Source organism: Pseudopipra pipra, chromosome 1 (assembly GCF_036250125.1).
Source record: "Pseudopipra pipra isolate bDixPip1 chromosome 1, bDixPip1.hap1, whole genome shotgun sequence".
NCBI lineage: Eukaryota > Metazoa > Chordata > Aves > Passeriformes > Pipridae > Pseudopipra > Pseudopipra pipra.
Genome location: NC_087549.1, coordinates 68,994 through 90,751, shown reverse-complemented (window position 1 = coordinate 90,751; position 21,758 = coordinate 68,994). Strand labels below are relative to the sequence as shown.

The window sequence follows — 21,758 nt, the reverse complement described above, 5'->3', positions numbered from 1 at the left end:
CGGCTCTGTGCCCCCAGCAGTGGATGCAGGATCCATCCCCGTTCCCCTCAGCCGGCTCTGTGCCCCCAGCAGTGGAAGCAGGATCCATCCCCGTTCCCCTCAGCCGGCTCTGGGGTCCCAGCAGTGGAAGCAGGATCCATCCCCGTTCCCCTCAGCCGGCTCTGTGCCCCCAGCAGTGGAAGCAGGATCCATCCCCGTTCCCCTCAGCCGGCTCTGTGCCCCCAGCAGTGGAAGCAGGATCCATCCCTGGCCCCCTCAGCCGGCTCTGTGCCCCCAGCAGTGGAAGCAGGATCCATCCCCGTTCCCCTCAGCCGGCTCTGGGGTCCCAGCAGTGGAAGCAGGATCCGTCCCCGTTCCCCTCAGCCGGCTCTGTGCCCCCAGCAGTGGATGCAGGATCCATCCCTATTCCCCTCAGCCGGCTCTGTGCCCCCAGCAGTGGATGCAGGAGCTGTCCCTGGCCCCCTCAGCCGGCTCTGTGCCCCCAGCAGTGGAAGCAGGATCCATCCCCGTTCCCCTCAGCCGGCTCTGTGCCCCCAGCAGTGGAAGCAGGATCTGTCCCCATTCCCCTCAGCCGGCTCTGTGCCCCCAGCAGTGGAAGCAGGATCCATCCCCGTTCCCCTCAGCCGGCTCTGTGCCCCCAGCAGTGGAAGCAGGAGCCGTCCCCGTTCCCCTCAGCCGGCTCTGGGATCCCAGGAGTGGATGCAGGATCCATCCCCGTTCCCCTCAGCCGGCTCTGGGGTCCCAGGAGTGGAAGCAGGATCCATCCCTGTTCCCCTCAGCCGGCTCTGTGCCCCCAGCAGTGGATGCAGGATCCGTCCCCATTCCCCTCAGCCGGCTCTGTGCCCCCAGCAGTGGATGCAGGATCCATCCCCGTTCCCCTCACCGCCCCGTTTCCCCGCAGGCCAAGAAGTACGCGATGGAGCAGAGCATCAAGAGCGTGCTGGTGAAGCAAACCATCGCCCACCAGCAGCAGCAGCTCACCAACCTGCAGGTGAGGGCCCCCCCGGGCCGAGCCCTCCCCCGGGCCCAGCCCCCCGCCTCGTGCTCCCCCCGACACCGTGGGGTCCTCGGGGCCCTCGGAACCAGGGCACAGCCCCGAGCCTGCACAGCCCCGAGCCCGCACAGCCCCGAGCTGCAGCTCGCCAGGGCCCCCCCGACCTGCTCAGATTGCCCCCAGAGGGAGGAGATGGTGGGTTCCTCCCCTGTGATGGCCCTTCCTGAGGTACGAGGAGCCAAAGCTTTGCCCCGGGTTTCACTTTCCCCTTATCGAGGTGGTGGAGCCGGAGGGGATCCTGGGAACAGTGTCCTGTGCTCGAGGGAGGGTCCCCGTGCCCCCTCCCCGTGTCCCAGCCCTGCCCCCTTTCCCTCCCCTGCCCTCAGGTGCTCTCAGCCCCGGAGAGGTTCCAGCCGTTCCCGCTGGAATGCCCGTGCCAGGAGAACCCTTTCCCGGGGTTTGCCCTCCCCTCCTTCAGAGGCTTCTGGAACGCGCCTGGCCGCCTTCACTCCGGGTCAGGGAGCCCCGGCTGACCCAGCTCTGCCCGAGGACTCCCCGTGGATGTGCTCCGAGGCCGCTCGGGGCCGTGCCCGGTTCTGAGGGGCTGCTCTAGTTCAGGGGCTCCTCTAAAGGCCGGGGGTGAAGCGACGCCAGCGGTTGCAGAGGTCTCTATTTGCCTTGAGTCCCCCCTGGGATCCCACCCTGCTTCCCCAGGCAGTGGCAGCAGCAGAGCCCAGCCCGGGCTCGGACGGTCCCGGGGCCCGGGCAGCGAGGAAGGAGAGGCCTCTCCGCAGGTGCCCCTGCGCCGCCGCCCTGCTCGAGTTTGTGCGACAGCCTCAGTAATGCTCAGCTCCAACAGACTGAACTCTGTCTTTACTGTCTTTCAGATGGCAGCAGTGACAATGGGCTTTGGAGATCCTCTCTCACCTTTACAATCGGTCAATAGACATACTCACTTCTTCTGGGGCATTGTCTTTAGTCAGGGCCTAGCGTGGGGACGTTCCTAGTGGTGCCAATGCTCTGGTCCAGCACGGCCCTCCCACCTCCCCACCCGTGCCGGACACGCCCCGGAGCAGAGCGAGGTGTCCCTGCCCCGAGAAGAGCCCGGGCTGGTGCAGTCTGCGGGGGGACACTGGCACTCGGGGGCACAGACAGCTTTAGATTTCCACCCGTTCTGAACACGCAACCCCTGCAATGGTGGGAGCTGCATTTCTAGGGACGCTGCAGTCCTGAGGTCCCCGACCTAAAACTAACGGCCAAGGTAACGCACGGAGGGGCGACTTGGTGTGGAACGGCCTCCCAGCGGGGCCGGGGAGGGCAGAGCGGGGCCTGGCCCAGGGGCCACTCTCTCCTTCCTGCGGCACCTTCCCAGGGCAGCAGAAGCAGGGACGGAGGGGGCAGGACCCCGGGAATGCCCAGGGAACCCCCGTGATCCTCCGGGCCGGTGCTAAACCAGAGGCCACGAGGAGCTGAGTGAACGACCCGGGGCGATCTGTGCCCTCCTTTCTCCTAGAGGACAAAGTGCCCTGTGACTCCTCAGCTGTAAATCCCTTTGTCAATGCCTCCCCCTCTCGCTGGGGTCTGTGCCTGGGGTCAGAGCAGCCCCGGGGCAGGAGGGCACCGAGGGGACATCCCTGCTCTCCCTCCCTTGGCAGCGGGGTGGTGTGGCAGTGGGGAGCCAGAGGGGGTGTTCTGGGCAAGGGGGCGAGTTTGGAGTGGGCTGGATGGATCTGGCAGAGCTGGTGTCTGAGCCCTCGTGCCCAGGAATGCCCCCCGTCCGTGGGGCAGCAGCAGGACTGCAGCACTCTGGGGGTTGGCTCGTCCTTCCCGGCTGGGCACGGCCCAGGAGAGGGTTAATGGCTCCTTGTCCCCAGGGCACAGGCTGTGACCCCTTTTCCTCAGCCATTCCTCCTTCAGGGAGTCAGAGGCTGCTGCTGGGCACAGCCCAGGGGCAGGAGCTGGGTGCTGGGGGTCAGAGCAGTCAGGACACCCCTTCCTCCAGAGGTGCTTCCTCCAGAGCCCACTGGGAACGCACAAACAGCCTCTGTGCAGACCCTTCCCGTGGCCAGCTGTGTCCCCAGTCCCTCTGGGGAGGCAGCACAGCCTGAGCTCTGTCCCTGTGGGCTCAGTGTCCTCCCTCCTGGCACAGCACAGGGTTCCCCCTCCCTTCCCGTTCCCTGGCTCGTGGTGTCACAGTCGGGGTGAGGGTTGTGCATCCCCTGCTGTGGTTAGAGGAGCACACCCAGGGTGCTGGTTTGGCCTGGCCCTAAAACAACCCCCAGATGCCCTCAGGGCAGCATCACACAGCTACAGAGGCTGCAGGGGCCTGAACTCGGGTTTTAGGAGGAGAAAGAGCGAGACCAGCTCTGTGGGACGGTGAGAGCAGGGGGGTTTGAGGGCAGGAGTCCCTGACTCCCACCTGTGCCGAGCTCAGGGCATCACCCCCCTCCTGCAGGCTCCACAGACACCCCAGGCCTGCCTCTGTAGGTCCGAAATCCCGGGATCACTGGGGTTGGAAAAGCCCTCTGAGGTCATGGAGCCCACCTTGTGCCCAGCCCAGAGCACTGAGTGCCACATCCAGGCATCCCAGGGATGGGACTTCTCCTCCTCCTCCTCCCTGGGCAGCCCCTCCCAGTGCCCCACAGCCCTTTCTGGGAAGGAATTCCTCCCCATGTCTGAAAATCCCAGTCCTCTTCACTTCCCCACCTGCTCTTTAGGGTCCCTTTGGGGTAAGGGGGGGTTTCCTCCTGCAGAGTATGGGGTTAATGTCACCCCTGGAGCAGAGTATGGGGTTAATGTCACCTCAGGGGCAGAGTATGGGGTTAATGTCACCCCTGGAGCAGAGTATGGGGTTAATGTCACCCCTGGAGCAGAGTCTGGGGTTAATGTCACCTCAGGGGCAGAGTATGGGGTTAATGTCACCTCAGGGGCAGAGTATGGGGTTAATGTCACCTCAGGAGCAGAGTATGGGGTTAATGTCACCTCAGGGGCAGAGTATGGGGTTAATGTCACCTCAGGGGCAGAGTATGGGGTTAATGTCACCCCTGGAGCAGAGTATGGGGTTAATGCCACCCTGGAGCAGAGTATGGGGTTAATGTCACCTCAGGAGCAGAGTATGGGGTTAATGTCACCTCAGCAGCAGAGTATGGGGTTAATGTCACCTCAGGGGCAGAGAATGGGGTTAATGTCACCCCTGGAGCAGCAGCTGGGGTTTTAATGTCACCTCAGGGACAGTGCTTGGGGTTTCATATCAAAAATCTTCCTTGGGCAGGCCCTGAGTGCAGCCCCTCTGCCCCCAGGGTCCTCAGACAGGGCAGGGCACCCCAAAAATCATCCTGGGAAGGCCCTGAGTGCAGCCCCCCTGCCCCCAGGGTCCTCAGACAGGGCAGGGCACCCCAAAAATCATCCCTGGGAAGGCCCTGAGTGCAGCCCCCCTGCCCCCAGGGTCCTCAGACAGGGCAGGGCACCCCAAAAATCATCCCTGGGAAGGCCCTGAGTGCAGCCCCTTCAAGCCAGGGTTCCCCAGATGCAGCAGAGCTCCTGTGATTGTTGAGGCATCCCAAAAATCATCCTCTGAAGCCCCTGTTTGCAGCCCCTTCCATCCAGACAGGGCAGAGCTCTTGTGCCCTTTACAGCCCCCAAAAACCTGCTGGAGAAGTCCCTGTTTGCAGCCCCTTTGCCCCAGGGGTCCCCAGACATGGCAGAGCTCCTGTGCCCCCTTACAGCCCCCCAAAAATCAGCCTTGAGAGGGCCCTGGTTGCAGCCCCTCCAATCCAGGGGTCCCCAGACATGGCAGAGCTCCTGTGCCCCCTTACAGCACCCCAAAAATCAGCCTTGAGAGGGCCCTGGTTGCAGCCCCTCTGCCCTGGGGGGTCCCCAGACATGGCAGAGCTCCTGTGCCCCCTTACAGCACCCCAAAAATCAGCCTTGTGAGGGCCCTGGTTGCAGCCCCTCTGCCCTGGGGGTCCCCAGACATGGCAGAGCTCCTGTGCTCCTTAGGGCACCCCAAAAATCAGCCTTGTGAGGGCCCTGGTTGCAGCCCCTCCAATCCAGGGGTCCCCAGACATGGCAGAGCTCCCGTGCTCCTTAGGGCACCCCAGAAATCATCCCTGTTTGTCCCTGTTTGCAGCCCCCCTGCCCCGGGGGTGGTGGGGAAGGGAGGGGGTGCTCTGAGCTCCGTCGGGGGTGTGGGGCAGGACCAGGGGCAGCCCCAGAGCCCCTCCCTGCCCGGGGGGGTCCCCCTGTCCCAGGGGCATCCCCAGAGCCCCTCCCTGCCCGGGGATGTGGGGCAGGACCAGAGGCATCCCCAGAGCCCCTCCCTGCCCGGGGATGTGGGGCAGGGCCAGAGGCCTCCCCAGAGCCCCTCCCTGCCCGGGGGTGTCCCCCTGTCCCAGGGGCATCCCCAGAGCCCCTCCCTGCCCGGGGGTGTCCCCCTGTCCCAGAGCCATCCCCACACACACAGGCAGTCGCTGATCCAGAGCCCTGATCCAGCCCCATTCCCAGACCTGGGCACATCCCTGGGCAGCAGCAGCAGCTCCAGAGCTGCCTGGGGGTGCCAGCCCCGAGGGTTCTCTGCTTTTGGGGTCCCGTGCTCTGCTTTTGGGGTCCCTGCCTTTGGGGTCCCTGCTTTTGGGGTCCCTGCTTTGGGGTCCCTGCCTTTGGGGTCCCTGCTTTGGGGTCCCTGCCGTGAGGGCTGGGCTGTGGTGGGCAGGGGCCCGGGCAGGTTTAGGGGTCGGTAGCACAGGGCCCCTCCGAGCAGCACCCCGGCCTTGGGGCTGCCAGGCAGGGCTGGGAACTGGCACCACACCCTTCCCAGGACCCCACTGAGCCCTGGAGGGTCCAGCTTTGCTGTGGGGCCGTGGGAGTGGTGCCCAGTGCTGGGGGAAATGGTGCCCAGTGCTGGGGGAAGTGGTGCCCAGTGCTGGGGGAAATGGTGCCCGGTGCTGGGGGAAGTGGTGCCCAGTGCTGGGGGAAATAGTGCCCAGTGCTGGGGGAAATGGTGCCCGGTGCTGGGGGAAGTGGTGCCCAGTGCTGGGGGAAATGGTGCCCGGTGCTGGGGGAAGTGGTGCCCAGTGCTGGGGGAAATGGTGCCCGGTGCTGGGGGAAGTGGTGCCCAGTGCTGGGGGAAATGGTGCCCAGTGCTGGGGGAAGTGGTGCCCGGTGCTGGATCTCGGAGTGCCGGGGTGGGGGGGACCAGAGGGAGCGGGGAGGAGGTTCCCAATCCCAAATCCCAGCCCCTTCCTGCCTGGGGGGGTGGGAGTGAGGCTGGATCTCTGCGGGGGGAGCGGGAGGGCCGAGCCCAGAGCTGAGCCCAGAGCCCAGAGCCCAGAGCTGAGCCCAGAGCCCAGAGCCCAGAGCTGAGCCCAGAGCCCAGAGCCCAGAGCCCAGAGCTGAGTCCTTTGCTGCCTGGAAGGGCAGGGGAAGTGATTCCCTCCTCCTGCAGGCGCGGCTGGAGGTGTGATCAGGCTGGGGGGAGACCCCACCAGGGGGGCTGGAGATGTGTGAGAGCCGGGCCTGAGCTGCTCCTGCCCCGGCACTGAGCCGGGCTTTATTCCGGGAGTGAGCTGGGTTGATCCAGTCCTGCCCTGGCACTGAGCCGGGCTTTATTCCGGGAGTGAGCTGGACTGATCCAGTCCTGCCCTGGGACCGAGCTGGACTGATCCAGTCCTGCCCTGGGACCAAACTGGGCTTTATCTGCTCCTGCCCTGGGACCGAGCTGGGCTTTATCCACTCCTGCCCTGGGACCAAACCAGGCTTTATCCACTCCTGCCCTGGGACTGAGCTGGGTTGATCCACTCCTGCCCTGGGACCAAACTGGGCTTTATCTGCTCCTGCCCTGGGACCGAGCTGGGTTGATCCAGGACTGAGCTGGATTGATCCAGTCCTGTCCTGGGACTGATCCAGTCCTGTCCTGGGACTGAGCTGGATTGATCCAGTCCTGCCCTGGAACTGAGCTGGATTGATCCAGGACTGAGCTTGGTTGATCCAGTCCTGATCCAGGACTGAGCTGGACTGATCCAGTCCTGCCCCGGGATTGATCCAGTCCTGTCCTGGGACTGAGCTGGATTGATCCAGGACTGAGCTGGACTGATCCAGTCCTGCCCCGGGATTGATCCAGTCCTGCCCTGGACTGATCCAGTCCTGCTCAGGACTGAGCTGGATTGATCCAGTCGTGCCCCGGGGTTGATCCAGTCCTGCCCCAGGACTGAGCTGGATTGATCCAGGACTGAGCTGGATTGATCCAGGACTGAGCTGGATTGATCCAGTCGTGCCCTGGACTAATCCAGTCCTGCCCAGGACTGAGCTGGGTTGATCCAGTCGTGCCCTGTACTGATCCAGTCCTGCCCAGGACTGATCCAGTCCTGCCCTGGACTGATCCAGTCATGCCCCGGGACTGAGCTGGATTGATCCAGGACTGAGCTGGGTTGATCCAGTCCTGCCCAGTCCTGATCCAGTCCTGCCCAGGACTGATCCAGTCGTGCCCTGTGACTGATCCAGTCCTGCCCTGTGACTGATCCAGTCCTGCCTGGGGCCGATCCGTGCGGATCCCCTCCAGCCCCTGGTCAGCGAGCAGGGAAACCCTCCTGGCCCCGGTGTGGCCGAGCTGCAGCGGCCGGAGCTGTGCCGGGGGGGTGCCGGGAGGGCAGAGGGGGGTCAGGAGGTCCCGGTGCCCCCCTCCCTGACCGGGCAGCCCTTGTCTCGCTACAGATGGCGGCTCAGAGGCAGCGGGCACTGGCCATCATGTGCCGGGTCTACGTGGGCTCCATCTACTACGAGCTGGGCGAGGACACCATCCGCCAGGCCTTCGCCCCCTTCGGGCCCATCAAGAGCATCGACATGTCCTGGGACTCGGTCACCATGAAGCACAAGGTGGGACGGGGCTCGGGGGGTTCCCGGGGTGGCACCGGGTGGGGTTTTGGGGTGTTTTATCCCCCACACCGTGCTGGGGCTCGGGAGCTCTGCACAGAGTGAGTGTGGGGACTGTCCTGGCAGGGGCTGGGGCTGATGCCCCAGGGACGGGGCTCTGGATGTTCCCAGGGTGGGACCGGGTGGGTTTTTGGGGTGTTCTCCCCCCCACACTGTGCTGGGGTTCGGGAGCTCTGCACAGAGCCTGGGCACTGTCCTGGCAGGGGCTGGGGCTGATGCCCCAGGGACGGGGCTCTGGATGTTCCCAGGGTGGGACCAGACGGGTTTTTGGGGTGTTCTCCCCCCCACACTGTGCTGGGGCTCAGGAGCTCTGCACAGAGCCTGGGCACTGTCCTGGCAGGGGCTGGTTTCCCGTGTGGCAGCAGCAGCTGGTGCTGATGCCCCAGGGATGGGGCGTTCTGGGGGTTCCCACAAGGTGGGACTGGGTGGGTTTTTGGGGTATTTTCCCCCCCACACCGTGCTGGGGCTCAGGAGCTCTCACAGAGCCTGGGCACTGTCCTGGCAGGGGCTGGTTTCCCCTGTGGCAGCAGGGGCTGGTGCTGATGCCCCAGGGACGGGGCTCTGGATGTTCCCGGGGTGGGACCAGGTGGGTTTTTGGGGTGTTCTCCCCCCACACCATGCTGGGGTTTGGGAGCTCTGCACAGGGCCTGGGCACTGTCCTGGCAGGGGCTGGTGCTGATGCCCCAGGGATGGGGCTCTGGGGGTTCCCAGGGTGGGACCGGACGGTTTTTGGGGTGTTTTATCCCCCACACCGTGCTGGGGCTCAGGGGCTCTGCACAGAGTGAGCATGGGCACTGTCCTGGCAGGGGCTGGTTTCCCGTGTGGCAGCAGCAGCTGGTGCTGATGCCCCAGGGATGGGGCGTTCTGGGGGTTCCCACAAGGTTATTTCTCTCAGCCACGTATCCCTAAGCACAAAGTATCCAGCTGGGATGGAATACTGGGAAGGAATTCTTCCCTGGAGGGTGGGAGACCCTGGCACAGGGTGCCCAGAGAAGCTGTGGCTGCCCCTGGATCCCTGGGAGTGTCCAAGGCCAGGCTGGACGGGGCTTGGAGCAACCTGGGCTGGTGGGAGGTGTCCCTGCCCATGGCAGGGGTGGCACTGGATGGGCTTTGAGGTCCCTCCATCCCAAACCATTCCATGATTCCACGATTCCCTCGAGGGATGTGTGTCCTCTTGTGTCCAAGGCCTTCCTGATGCAGCCAGGACAGGGAAGGGCCCCTGTGCTGCTGGAGCCCAGGCTGCTTTTAGCTCCTGGGGTGGATGTTTGCAGCTCCCTGCTCTGCCTGGGGCAGGGTTCTGTGCTGGAGCCTGGGCTGGGCTGCAGGGAATCCCGGGATCACAGGCTGGGAAGGAGCTCCCAGGTCATCACACCCACCCTGTGCCCAGTGCCCACCTTGTCCCCAGCCCAGAGCACCGAGTGCCACCTCCAGTCTCTCCTTGGACACCTCCAGGGGTGGGGACTCCACCACCTCCCTGGGCAGCCCCTTCCCATGTTTAACAGCCCTTTCCAGGAGGAAAAATTCCTCCTGATGTCCAACCTGAAGCTCCCTGGGAGGTTCCAACCAGGCCCAGCCCTGAGTGAGGTGGGGTTTTGCTGTGGGACCTCTGAGTCCACGAGGCTCCAGGGTTGGGTGCCCTTGGTGGGATCTCTGCAGGCCTTTTTTCCCTGATAAAAACCTGCTCTGAGGACTCTTCTGAGGCCAGGAGCAGGAGCCAGCGTGGTGGGGGTCAGTTCCACACGGGGGGCTCTGGGGGGAGTCCTGGCTGCATCAGCCTGGCCTGGGGTGACTCACAGTCTCCTCCCGTGCCAGGGCTTCGCCTTCGTGGAGTACGAGGTGCCCGAGGCCGCCCAGCTGGCCCTGGAGCAGATGAACTCTGTCATGCTGGGGGGCAGGAACATCAAGGTGAGTGCCAGCACTGCCCTCAACCTTTCTGCTCCCTGGGAAGAGCAGGGGCGGGCCTGGAAACGCTCCCCACGGCCCCGGGGAAGGGGCCTGCAGTCTGGTCCCTGCTGGACCTTGGTGTCCAGCGTGGGGCTCAGGGTGGACCTTGGTGTCCAACGTGGGGCTCAGGGTGGACCTTGGTGTCCCACGTGGGGCTCAGGGTGGACCTTGGTGTCCAAGGTGGGGCTCAGGGTGGGTTCAGGTCCCTGCTGGACCTTGGTGTCCAACATGGGGCTGCTCTGGGTCCCTGCTGGACCTTGGTGTCCCACGTGGGGCTCAGGGTGGCTCCAGGTCCCTGCTGGACCTTGGTGTCCAACGTGGGGCTCAGGGTGGACCTTGGTGTCCAACGTGGGGCTCAGGGTGGCTCCAGGTCCCTGCTGGACCTTGGTGTCCAACGTGGGGCTCAGGGTGGACCTTGGTGTCCAACGTGGGGCTCAGGGTGGACCTTGGTGTCCCACGTGGGGCTCAGGGTGGCTCCAGGTCCCTGCTGGACCTTGGTGTCCAACGTGGGGCTCAGGGTGGACCTTGGTGTCCAACGTGGGGCTCAGGGTGGTTCCAGATCCCTGCTGGACCTTGGTGTCCCACATGGGGCTCAGGGTGGGTCTGGGTCCCTGCTGGACCTTGGTGTCCAACGTGGGGCTCAGGGTGGACCTTGGTGTCCAAGGTGGGGCTCAGGGTGGGTTCAGGTCCCTGCTGGACCTTGGTGTCCAACGTGGGGCTCAGGGTGGGTCTGGGTCCCTGCTGGACCTTGGTGTCCCACGTGGGGCTCAGGGTGGACCTTGGTGTCCAAGGTGGGGCTCAGGGTGGTTCCAGGTCCCTGGTGGACCCTGGTGTCCAACATGGGGCTCAGGGTGGACCTTGGTGTCCAAGGTGGGGCTCAGGGTGGCTCTGGGTCCCTGCTGGACCCTGGTGTCCAACATGGGGCTGCTCTGGGTCCCTGCTGGACCTTGGTGTCCCACGTGGGGCTCAGGGTGGGTCTGGGTCCCTGCTGGACCTTGGTGTCCAACATGGGGCTGCTCTGGGTCCCTGCTGGACCTTGGTGTCCAACGTGGGGCTCAGGGTGGACCTTGGTGTCCAAGGTGGGGCTCAGGGTGGACCTTGGTGTCCAAGGTGGGGCTCAGGGTGGACCTTGGTGTCCAACGTGGGGCTCAGGGTGGACCTTGGTGTCCAACGTGGGGCTCAGGGTGGTTCCAGGTCCCTGCTGGACCTTGGTGTCCCACGTGGGGCTCAGGGTGGACCTTGGTGTCCAACGTGGGGCTCAGGGTGGGTCCAGGTCCCTCCTCTCCGAGGAGAAACCCCCAGGCTGGGGGTCCCAGTTGGGCCTGGCTCTGGGGCCCTGGCTCAGTTTTCCCACCCACACGTGGGAGTGTCCTGAGGACAAAACAAAGGGGATTTTTTGGATGGTGTCTCTGAGAGGCTCTGCGGGGTCCCATGGCTGAGGGGGTTTGGGAGCCCCCAAAAGAAGGGTGCAGGAACACTGGGATTTGCTCTCAGAATCCTTCTCAGTCCCTGGAAGTGGGTCCTTGGCAGGTCAGGGAAGGTAAAGGGGGGGATACAGTGAGGAGGGAGTGGAGTCTGCTCTGGCTCTGTGTTCCTGGGATTGCAGTAGTGCTGCTTCCCAGAGCCATGCCAGCCTTTCCCTGTGCCAGGGGAGGCCCTGGGAGGCCCTGAGTGCCTGGGGGCTGCCCTTGGACACTCCATGGGTTGTGTCACAGAATCCCGGGGTCACTGAGGCTGGAAAAGACCTCCAAGGTCGAGTCCCCCCTGTGCCCAGTGCCCACCTTGTCCCCAGCCCAGTCACTGAGTGCCACAGCCAGGCCTTCCTTGGGCACCTCCAGGGGAGTCCAAACCTCCCTGGGCAGCCCCTGCCAGTGTTTAACACCCCTTTCCAGGCAGAAATTCCTGCTGGTGTCCCACCTGACCCTCCCCTGGCACAGCCTGAGGCCGTTCCCTCTCCTCCTGTCCCTTGTTCCCTGGGAGCAGAGCCCGACCCCCCCCGGCTCCCCCCTCCTGTCAGGGGGTTGCTGCTCCAGAAGGTCCCCCCTGAGCCTCCTTTCCTCCAGGCTGAGCCCCCCCAGCTCCCTCCCACCCCCTCCCTTCCCTTCCTCAGGTGGGCAGGCCCAGCAACATCGGGCAGGCGCAGCCCATCATCGACCAGCTGGCCGAGGAGGCCCGGGCCTTCAACCGCATCTACGTGGCCTCGGTGCACCAGGACCTGTCCGACGACGACATCAAGAGCGTCTTCGAGGCCTTTGGCAAGATCAAATCCTGCACCCTGGCCAGGGACCCCACCACGGGGAAGCACAAGGGCTACGGGTTCATTGGTAAGGACCCGGCTGGATGTGGGCTGGGGAGGGGGGGGGTGTCCTCGGCTGGAGGGGGGGTTTGGGGGTGGGTGTCCCACTGCAGGGGAGGAGCTGCATTAAGGGATGGATTTGGGGGGATTTGGGGTTGGGTGTCCCACTCCAGGGGAGGGGATGCATTAAGGGGTGGGTTTGGGGGGCTGTGGGGTTGGGTTTCCCACTCTGGGGGAGGAGCTGCATTAAGGGATGGATTTGGGGGGCTTTGGGGGTGGGTTTCCCACTCCAGGGGAAGAACTGCATTAAGGGATGGGTTTGGGGGGCTTTGGGGTTGGGTTTCCCACTCCAGGGGAAGAACTGCATTAAGGGATGGATTTGGGGGGCTTTGGGGTTGGGTTTCCCACTCCAGGGGAGGAGCTGCATTAAGGGGTGGATTTGGGGGGCTTTGGGGTTGGGTTTCCCACTGCAGGGGAAGAACTGCATTAAGGGATGGATTTGGGGGGCTTTGGGGTTGGGTTTCCCACTCCAGGGGAGGAGCTGCATTAAGGGATGGATTTGGGGGGCTTTGGGGTTGGGTGTCCCACTGCAGGGGAGGAGCTGCATTAAGGGATGGATTTGGGGGGCTTTGGGGTTGGGTGTCCCACTCCAGGGGGGGGGATGCATTAAGGGATGGGTCTGGGGGGCTTTGGGGTTGGGTTTCCCACTCTGGGGGAGGAGCTGCATTAAGGGATGGGTTTGGGGGGCTTTGGGGGTGGGTTTCCCACTCCAGGGGGGGAGCTGCATTAAGGGGTGGATTTGGGGGGCTTTGGGGTTGGGTTTCCCACTCCAGGGGAGGAGCTGCATTAAGGGGTGGATTTGGGGGGCTTTGGGGTTGGGTTTCCCACTCTGGGGGAGGAGCTGCATTAAGGGATGGGTCTGGGGGGCTTTGGGGTTGGGTGTCCCACTCTGGGGGAGGAGCTACATTAAGGGATGGATTTGGGGGGCTTTGGGGTTGGGTTTCCCACTCTGGGGGAGGAGCTGCATTAAGGGATGGATTTGGGGGGCTTTGGGGTTCTTCCCACTCCAGGGGAGGAGCTGCATTAAGGGGTGGATTTGGGGGGCTTTGGGGTTGGGTTTCCCACTGCAGGGGAGGAGCTGCATTAAGGGATGGATTTGGGGGGCTTTGGGGTTGGGTGTCCCACTCCAGGGGAGGAGTTGCATTAAGGGATGGGTTTGGGGGGCTTTGGGGGTGGGTTTCCCACTCTGGGGGAGGAGCTGCATTAAGGGATGGGTTTGGGGGGCTTTGGGGTTGGGTTTCCCACTCCAGGGGAGGAGCTGCATTAAGGGATGGATTTGGGGGGCTTTGGGGTTGGGTTTCCCACTCTAGGGGGGGAGCTGCATTAAGGGATGGATTTGGGGGGGTTTGGGGTTGGGTTTCCCACTCCAGGGGAGGAGCTGCATTAAGGGGTGGATTTGGGGGGCTTTGGGGTTGGGTTTCCCACTGCAGGGGAGGAGCTGCATTAAGGGATGGATTTGGGGGGCTTTGGGGGTGGGTTTCCCACTCCAGGGGGGGAGCTGCATTAAGGGGTGGATTTGGGGGGCTTTGGGGTTGGGTTTCCCACTGCAGGGGAGGAGCTGCATTAAGGGATGGGTTTGGGGCAGGTCTGGGCCTGAGCTTATATAGGATATCAGATATATGATTTATAGCAGGGGTGAGGCACAGGCACAGGCTGGAGCTCCTCTGCTCCAGAGCCAGGCTGGGAGAGCTGGGGGGGTTCCCCTGGAGAAGGGAAGAACCCAGGGAGACCTTGGAGCCTCTTCCAGGGCCTGGAGGGGCTCCAGGAGAGCTGGAGAGGGACTGGGGACAAGGGATGGAGGGACAGCACCCAGGGAATGGCTTCCCAGGGTTGGGTGGGATAGTGGGAAGGGATTCCTGGCTGGGAGGGTGGGGAGGGGCTGGGATGGAATTCCCAGAGAAGCTGTGGCTGCCCCTGGATCCCTGGGAGTGTCCAAGGGGAGGTTGGACGGGGCTTGGGGCAACCTGGGACAGCAGCAAATGTGCCATGGCAGGGGGTGGCACTGGGTGGGGGGAAGGTCCCTCCATCCCAAAGCATCCCGTGAAGGTCCCTCCATTCATGAAGGTCCCTCCATCCCAAACCATCCCCTGGATGTCCCTCCATCCCTGGATGTCCCTCCATCCCCTGGATGTCCCTCCATCCCTGGATGTCCCTCCATCCCTGGATGTCCCTCCATCCCTGGATGTCCCTCCATCCCTGGATGTCCCTCCATCCCAACCCATCCCCTGGTCCCTGGAGCACTCAGATCCCGTCCATCCCCGTCCCCTCAGAGTACGAGAAGGCGCAGTCGTCGCAGGACGCCGTGTCCTCCATGAACCTCTTCGACCTGGGGGGTCAGTACCTGCGGGTGGGCAAGGCCGTGACCCCCCCGATGCCGCTGCTGACCCCGGCCACGCCCGGCGGGCTCCCCCCGGCCGCCGCCGTCGCCGCCGCCGCCGCCACCGCCAAGATCACCGCACAGGTCAGGGGGCAGGGGGGCAGGGGGCAGGGGGGACGGGGACAGCAGGGCACAGGGCAGGGGGGCACGCCGCCACCGCCAAGATCACCGCACAGGTCAGGGGGCAGGGGGGCAGGGGGCAGGGGGGACGGGGACAGCAGGGCACAGGGCAGGGGGGCACGCCGCCACCGCCAAGATCACCGCACAGGTCAGGGGGCAGGGGGGACGGGGACAGGGGGGCACGGGGCATTGACACAGCACCGCACAGGGCAGGGGGCACGGGGACAGGGGGGCACGGGGACAGCGGGGCAGGGGGGCACGGGGACAGCAGGGCATGGGGGCATTGACACAGCATGGCACAGGGCAGGGGGCACGGGGACAGCGGGGCACGGGACACGGGGACAGCATGGCACGGGTCAGGGGGCACGGGGACAGCATTGTACAGGGACAGCAGGGCACAGGGAAGGGGGCACGGGGACAGCAGGGCAGGGGGGCACGGGGACAGCAGGGCACAGGGCAGGGGGCACGGGGCAGGGGGGCACGGGGACAGCGGGGCAGGGGGGCACGGGGACAGCAGGAAGGGGGCGGGGGGCACGGGGCAGGGGGGCATGGGGCAGGGGGCACAGGGCAGGGGGGACAGGGACAGCAGGGCAGGGGAGCATGGGGCAGGGGGGCATTGACAGAGCATGGCACAGGGACACAGCACAGGGGAGGGTGGCACAGGGGAGGGCTGGCACAGGTCAGGGGGGCACGGGGACACAGCACAGTACAGGGACAGAGCTGGCACAGGTGAGGGGGGCACAGGGACAGGCCATGGCACAGGGCAGGGCTGGCACAGGGGAGGGTGGCACAGGGACAGAGCATGGCACAGGGAGAGAGCACGGCACAGGGGAGGGCTGGCACAGGTCAGGGGGGCACGGGGACACAGCACAGTACAGGGACAGAGCTGGCACAGGTGAGGGGGGCACGGGGCAGGGTGGCTCAGGGGAGGGCTGGCACAGGGACAGACCATGGCATAGGGATAGAGCATGGCACAGGGACAGAGCATGGCACAGGGGAGGGCTGGCACAGCTCAGGTGGGGCACAGGGACAGAGCATGGCACAGGGGAGGTGCTGACACAGGGACACAGCACAGGGACAGAGCACAGCACAGGGACAGAGTGCAGCACAGGGACAGAGCATGGCACAGGGAAAGGCTGGCACAGGGACAGAGCTGGCACAGCTCAGGTGGGGTACAGGGACAGAGCATGGCACAGGGGAGGGCTGGCACAGCTCAGGTGGGGTACAGGGACAGCCAGAGCACAGCACAGGGGAGGGACAGAACCTGGGAATTGCTTTGCTCTCCATGTCAGGAGCCCCCTGAAACCAAGGCAGAGAAGGCTGGGGGTGATTAATCAGGGTGGAATGGCCTGGAACACCACAGCAACCAGGACCCCTGGCACCCTGGGCTGTGCCTTGGGCACATTAGTGCCAGTGGTTCTGTGGGAGTGGCTGTGGCTTAACTGGGTGTTCATCCCCAATTTTGGGATCCTGGGCATCGAATCGGGGCGTTTGTAGGGATTTGAGTTCCAGGAGAATGGTTTTATTCCAAGGCTTGGTGGCTCAGGGGTCTCCCAGCTGGGCTGGGGACACCTTTGTGGTTCCAGCAGCTCCAGGAGCTCCTGGGGATGGGGTGTCTGGTGTGTCTCCAGTGTGGAACAGCTGGGGAACAGCTGGGGTTCCATGGAACAGCTGGGGTTCCTGGAATAGCTGGGGTTCCATGGAACAGCTGGGGTTCCATGGAACAGCTGGGGTTCCTGGAATAGCTGGGGTTCCATGGAACAGCTGGGGTTCCATGGAACAGCTGGGGTTCCTGAACAGCTGGGGTTCCTGAACAGCTGGGGTTCCTGGAGCAGCTGGGGTTCCTGAACAGCTGGGGTTCCTGAACAGCTGGGGTTCCATGGAACAGCTGGGGTTCCTGAACAGCTGGGGTTCCTGAACAGCTGGGGTTCCATGGAACAGCTGGGGTTCCTGAACAGCTGGGGTTCCATGGAACAGCTGGGGTTCCTGAACAGCTGGGGTTCCTGAACAGCTGGGGCTCCTGGGGCAGCTGGGGTTCCTGAACAGCTGGGGTTCCTGAACAGCTGGGGTTCCATGGAACAGCTGGGGTTCCTGAACAGCTGGGATTCCTGAACAGCTGGGGTTCCTGGAGCAGCTGGGGTTCCTGAACAGCTGGGGTTCCTGGAGCAGCTGGGGTTCCTGAACAGCTGGGGTTCCTGGAGCAGCTGGGGTTCCTGGGACAGCTGGGGTTCCTGGGACAGCTGGGGTTCCTGAACAGCTGGGGTTCCTGAACAGTTGGGGTTCCTGAACAGCTGGGGTTCATGGAACAGCTGGGGTTCCTGAACAGCTGGGGTTCCTGGGACAGCTGGGGTTCCTGAACAGCTGGGGTTCCTGGGACAGCTGGGGTTCCTGAACAGCTGGGGTTCCATGGAACAGCTGGGGTTCCTGAACAGCTGGGGTTCCATGGAACAGCTGGGGTTCCTGAACAGCTGGGGTTCCTGGGACAGCTGGGGTTCCATGGAACAGCTGGGGCTCCTGAACAGCTGGGGAACAGCTGAGGTTCCTGAACAGCTGGGGTTCCTGAACAGCTGGGGTTCCATGGAACAGTTGGGGTTCCTGGGATAGCTGGGGTTCCATGGAACAGTTGGGGTTCCATGGAACAGCTGGGGTTCCATGGAACAGCTGGGGTTCCTGAACAGCTGGGGTTCCTGAACAGCTGGGGTTCCATGGAACAGCTGGGGTTCCTGGGATAGCTGGGGTTCCTGGGACAGCTGGGGTTCCTGGAGCAGCTGGGGTTCCTGGAGCAGCTGGGGTTCCTGGGCAGGACTGACCAGTCTCCCTGCTCTCCCCGTGTCCCACAGGAGGCCGTGGCAGGAGCTGCAGTTTTGGGCACTCTGGCAACACCAGGACTCGTGTCCCCAGCCCTGACCCTGGCCCAGCCCCTGGGGGCTCTGCCCCAGGCTGTGATGGCAGCACAGGCCCCTGGAGTCATCACAGGTGGGGTCCCCTTCCCCTGGCACCTGTGTGTGACACCTTCCTCTAGGACTTGTGTCACCTATCCTCCTGGCACCTTCCCCTGGCACCTGTGTGTGTGTCCCCTTCCCCTGGCACCTGTGTGTGTGCCACCTTCCCCTGGCACCTGTGTGTGTGTCCCCTTCCCCTGGCACCTCTGTGTGTGTGTCCTCTTCCCCTGGCACCTGTGTGTGTGTCCCTTCCCCTGGCACCTGTGTGTGTGTCCCTTCCCCTGGCACCTGTGTGTGTCCCCTTCCTCCTGGCACCTGTGTGTGACACCTTCCTCTAGGACTTGTGTCACCTGTCCTCCTGGCACCTTCCCCTGGCACCTGTGTGTGTGTCCCCTTCCTCCTGGCACCTGTGTGTGCCACCTTCCCCCAGCACTTCTGTCACCTGTCCTCCTGTCCCCTCCTGCTGGCACCTGTGTGTGTCCTCTTCCCCTGGCACCTGTGTGTGTGTCCCTTCCCCTGGCACCTGTGTGTGTCCCCTTCCTCCTGGCACCTGTGTGTGTGTCCCTTCCCCTGGCACCTGTGTGTGTGTGTCCCTTCCCCTGGCACCTGTGTGTGTGTCCCCTTCCTCCTGGCACCTGCGTGTGCCACCTTCCTCCTGGCACCTGTGTGTGTGTCCCTTCCCCTGGCACCTGTGTGTGTGTCCCCTTCCTCCTGGCACCTGTGTGTGTGTCCCCTTCCTCCTGGCACCTGTGTGTGTGTCCCCTTCCTCCTGGCACCTGTGTGTGTGTCCCTTCCCCTGGCACCTGTGTGTGTGTCCCCTTCCTCCTGGCACCTGCGTGTGCCACCTTCCTCCTGGCACCTGTGTGTGTGTCCCTTCCCCTGGCACCTGTGTGTGTGTGTCCCTTCCCCTGGCACCTGTGTGTGTGTCCCCTTCCTCCTGGCACCTGTGTGTGTGTCCCTTCCCCTGGCACCTGTGTGTGTGTCCCCTTCCTCCTGGCACCTGTGTGTGTGTCCCTTCCTCCTGGCACCTGTGTGTGTGTCCCCTTCCCCTGGCACCTGTGTGTGTGTCCCCTTCCCCTGGCACCTGTGTGTGACACCTTCCTCCTGGCACCTGTGTGTGTGTCCTCTTCCCCTGGCACCTGTGTGTGTGTGTCCCTTCCCCTGGCACCTGTGTGTGTGTGTCCCCTTCCTCTTGGCACCTGTGTGTGACACCTTCCTCCTGTCACTGGTGTGTGTCTCCTTCCTGCTGGCACCTGTATCACCTGTCCTCCTGTCACCTGTCCCCTCCTCCTGGCACCTGTGTGTGCTCTTCCCTTGTCACCTGTATCACCTGTCCTCCTGGCACCTGTCCCCTTCCTCCTGGCACCTGTCCCCTTCCTCCTGGCACCTGTCCCCTTCCTCCTGGCACCTGTGTGTGCTCTTCCCTTGTCACCTGTGTGTCCCCTCACCTTGCCCCCTCTGTGTAAGGGGTGGGACAGGGCCGTGGATTCCCAGGAGGAACACATGGCACTGAGGGAAAAGCTGGATAATGGGCACTCTGGGCTGGATAATGGGCACTGTGCTGGATAATGGGCACTCTGTGCAGAATCCCATGGCCCAGCTGTCCCTGTCCATCCCAGCTGTCCATCCAGCTGTCCCTGTCCATCCCAGCTGTCCATCCCCATCTGTCCCTCTCCATCCCCAGCTGTCCCTGTCCATCCCCACATGTCCCTGTCCATCCCCATCTGTCCCTGTCCATCCCATCTCTCCCTGTCCATCCCATCTCTCCCTGTCCATCCCATCTGTCCCTCTCCATCCCCAGCTCTCCCTGTCCATCCCCAGCTGTCCCTGTCCATCCCAGCTGTCCCTGTCCATCCCCACATGTCCCTGTCCATCCCCAGCTGTCCCTGTCCATCCCCACATGTCCCTGTCCATCCCAACTGTCCCTGTCCATCCCAACTGTCCCTGTCCATCCCCAGCTGTCCCTGTCCATCCCCACATGTCCCTGTCCATCCCCAGCTGTCCCTGTCCATCCCAACTGTCCCTGTCCATCCCAGCTGTCCCTGTCCATCCCAGCTGTCCCTGTCCATCCCCACATGTCCCTGTCCATCCCCACATGTCCCTCTCCATCCCAGCTGTCCCTGTCCATGTCCATCTCTCCCTGTCCATCCCAGCTGTCCCTGTCCATCCCAGCTGTCCCTATCCATGTCCATCTGTCCCTGTCCATCCCAGCTGTCCCTATCCATGTCCATCTGTCCCTGTCCATCCCAGCTGTCCCTATCCATGTCCATCTGTCCCTGTCCATCCCAGCTGTCCCTCTCCATCCCCACATGTCCCTGTCCATCCCAGCTGTCCCTGTCCATCCCCAGCTGTCCCTCTCCATGCCCAGGTGTCCCTCTCCATGCCCAGCTGTCCCTGTCCATCCCCAGCTGTCCCTCTCCATCCCCAGCTGTCCCTGTCCATCCCCAGCTGTCCATGTCCAGCTGCCCCTGTCCATCCCAGCTGTCCCTGTCCATCCCCATGTATCCCTCTCCATCCCAGCTGTCCCTGTCCATCCCAGCTGTCCCTGTCCATCCCCATGTATCCCTCTCCATCCCCAGCTGTCCCTGTCCATCCCCAGCTGTCCCTCTCCATCCCAGCTGTCCATCTCCATGTATCCCTATCCATCCCCAGCTGTCCCTGTCCATCCCTGTCCATCCCAGCTCTCCCTGTCCATCCCAGCTGCCCCTCTCCATCCCCACATGTCCCTGTCCATCCCCACATGTCCCTCTCCATCCCCATGTATCCCTGTCCATCCCAGCTGCCCCTGTCCATCCCAGCTGCCCCTGTCCACCCCAGCCGTCCCTGACCACCGTCCCCGTTCTCCCCAGGCGTGACGCCCGCCCGGCCGCCCATCCCGGTGACGATCCCGCAGGTGGGGGTGGTGAACCCCATCCTGGCCAGCCCCCCAGCCCTGGGGCTGGTGGAGGTGAAGAAGGAGAAGGAGGAGGAGGAGGTGTTCCAGGAGTCGGAGCGGCCGGAGATGCTGAGCGAGCAGGAGCACATGAGCATCTCGGGCAGCAGCGCCCGCCACATGGTCATGCAGAAGCTGCTCCGCAAGCAGGAGGTGGGTGCCGGGGGTATCCCGGGGGTATCCCGGGCTTGGGCTGGCACAGGGACACCCTGCAGGGACCCCCGAGCTCGGGGGGGGCCCAGGGTGTGCCTGGCAATGGGCCCGGCTCTGCCCTCGGGATCTGCTGCCAAGGGACAAGGGAGGGACTTCCCACTGCCAGAGGGCAGGGACAGGGGGGATACTGGGAAGGAATTCCTCCCTGGGAGGGTGGGGAGGCCGTGGCACAGGTTTCCCAGAGAAACTGTGTTCCAGTGTTCCAGGCCAGGCTGGAGCCACCTGGGCCAGTGGAAGGGATGGGGAAGAACCTGGAATGCCCCAGGTGTGCCAGGACTGGGATGGGGGAGAACCTGGAATGCCCCAGGTGTGCCAGGGCTGGGATGGAGCCTGGAATGCCCCAGGTGTGCCAGGGCTGGGATGGAGCCTGGAATGCCCCAGGTGTGCCAGGGCTGGGATGGGGGAGAACCTGGAATGCCCCAGGTGTGCCAGGGATGGGATGGAGCCTGGAATGCCCCAGGTGTGCCAGGGCTGGGATGGGGCAGAGCCTGGAATGCCCCAGGTGTGCCAGGGCTGGGCTGGGGCGGAGCCTGGAATGCCCCAGGTGTGCCAGGGCTGGGATGGGGAGAACCTGGAATGCCCCAGGTGTGCCAGGGCTGGGATGGGGAAGAACCTGGAATGCCCCAGGTGTGCCAGGGCTGGGCTGGGGCGGAGCCTGGAATGCCCCAGGTGTGCCAGGGCTGGGATGGGGAAGAACCTGGAATGCCCCAGGTGTGCCAGGGCTGGGATGGGGAAGAACCTGGAATGCCCCGGGTGTGCCAGGGCTGGGATGGAGCCTGGAATGCCCCAGGTGTGCCAGGGCTGGGATGGGGGAGAACCTGGAATGCCCCAGGTGTGCCAGGGCTGGAGAAGAACCTGGAATGCCCCAGGTGTGCCAGGGCTGGGATGGGGAGAACCTGGAATGCCCCAGGTGTGCCAGGGCTGGGATGGGGCGGAGCCTGGAATGCCCCAGG

The 21,758-nt window shown here is 64.2% G+C and overlaps 1 protein-coding gene across 3 annotated transcripts in view; it reads left to right on the top strand.

Moving 5' to 3' along the window:
- The window catches only part of PUF60 (poly(U) binding splicing factor 60), a 34,054-nt gene that overhangs the window by 6,191 nt on the left and 6,105 nt on the right, over positions 1 to 21,758 (top strand). Inside the window, exons 2-9 of one of the 3 annotated variants that reach the window (XM_064672295.1) lie at positions 902 to 991; positions 1,882 to 1,932; positions 7,703 to 7,864; positions 9,734 to 9,826; positions 11,976 to 12,189; positions 14,492 to 14,682; positions 17,559 to 17,694; positions 20,510 to 20,745. In XM_064672295.1, the coding sequence (XP_064528365.1) occupies positions 902 to 991; positions 1,882 to 1,932; positions 7,703 to 7,864; positions 9,734 to 9,826; positions 11,976 to 12,189; positions 14,492 to 14,682; positions 17,559 to 17,694; positions 20,510 to 20,745 (1,173 nt within the window). Of the gene's footprint in view, positions 1 to 901; positions 992 to 1,881; positions 1,933 to 1,967; positions 2,256 to 7,702; positions 7,865 to 9,733; positions 9,827 to 11,975; positions 12,190 to 14,491; positions 14,683 to 17,558; positions 17,695 to 20,509; positions 20,746 to 21,758 lie in introns of those variants that run through there. The other 2 variants (XM_064672351.1, XM_064672218.1) reach the window with 2 other exon arrangements.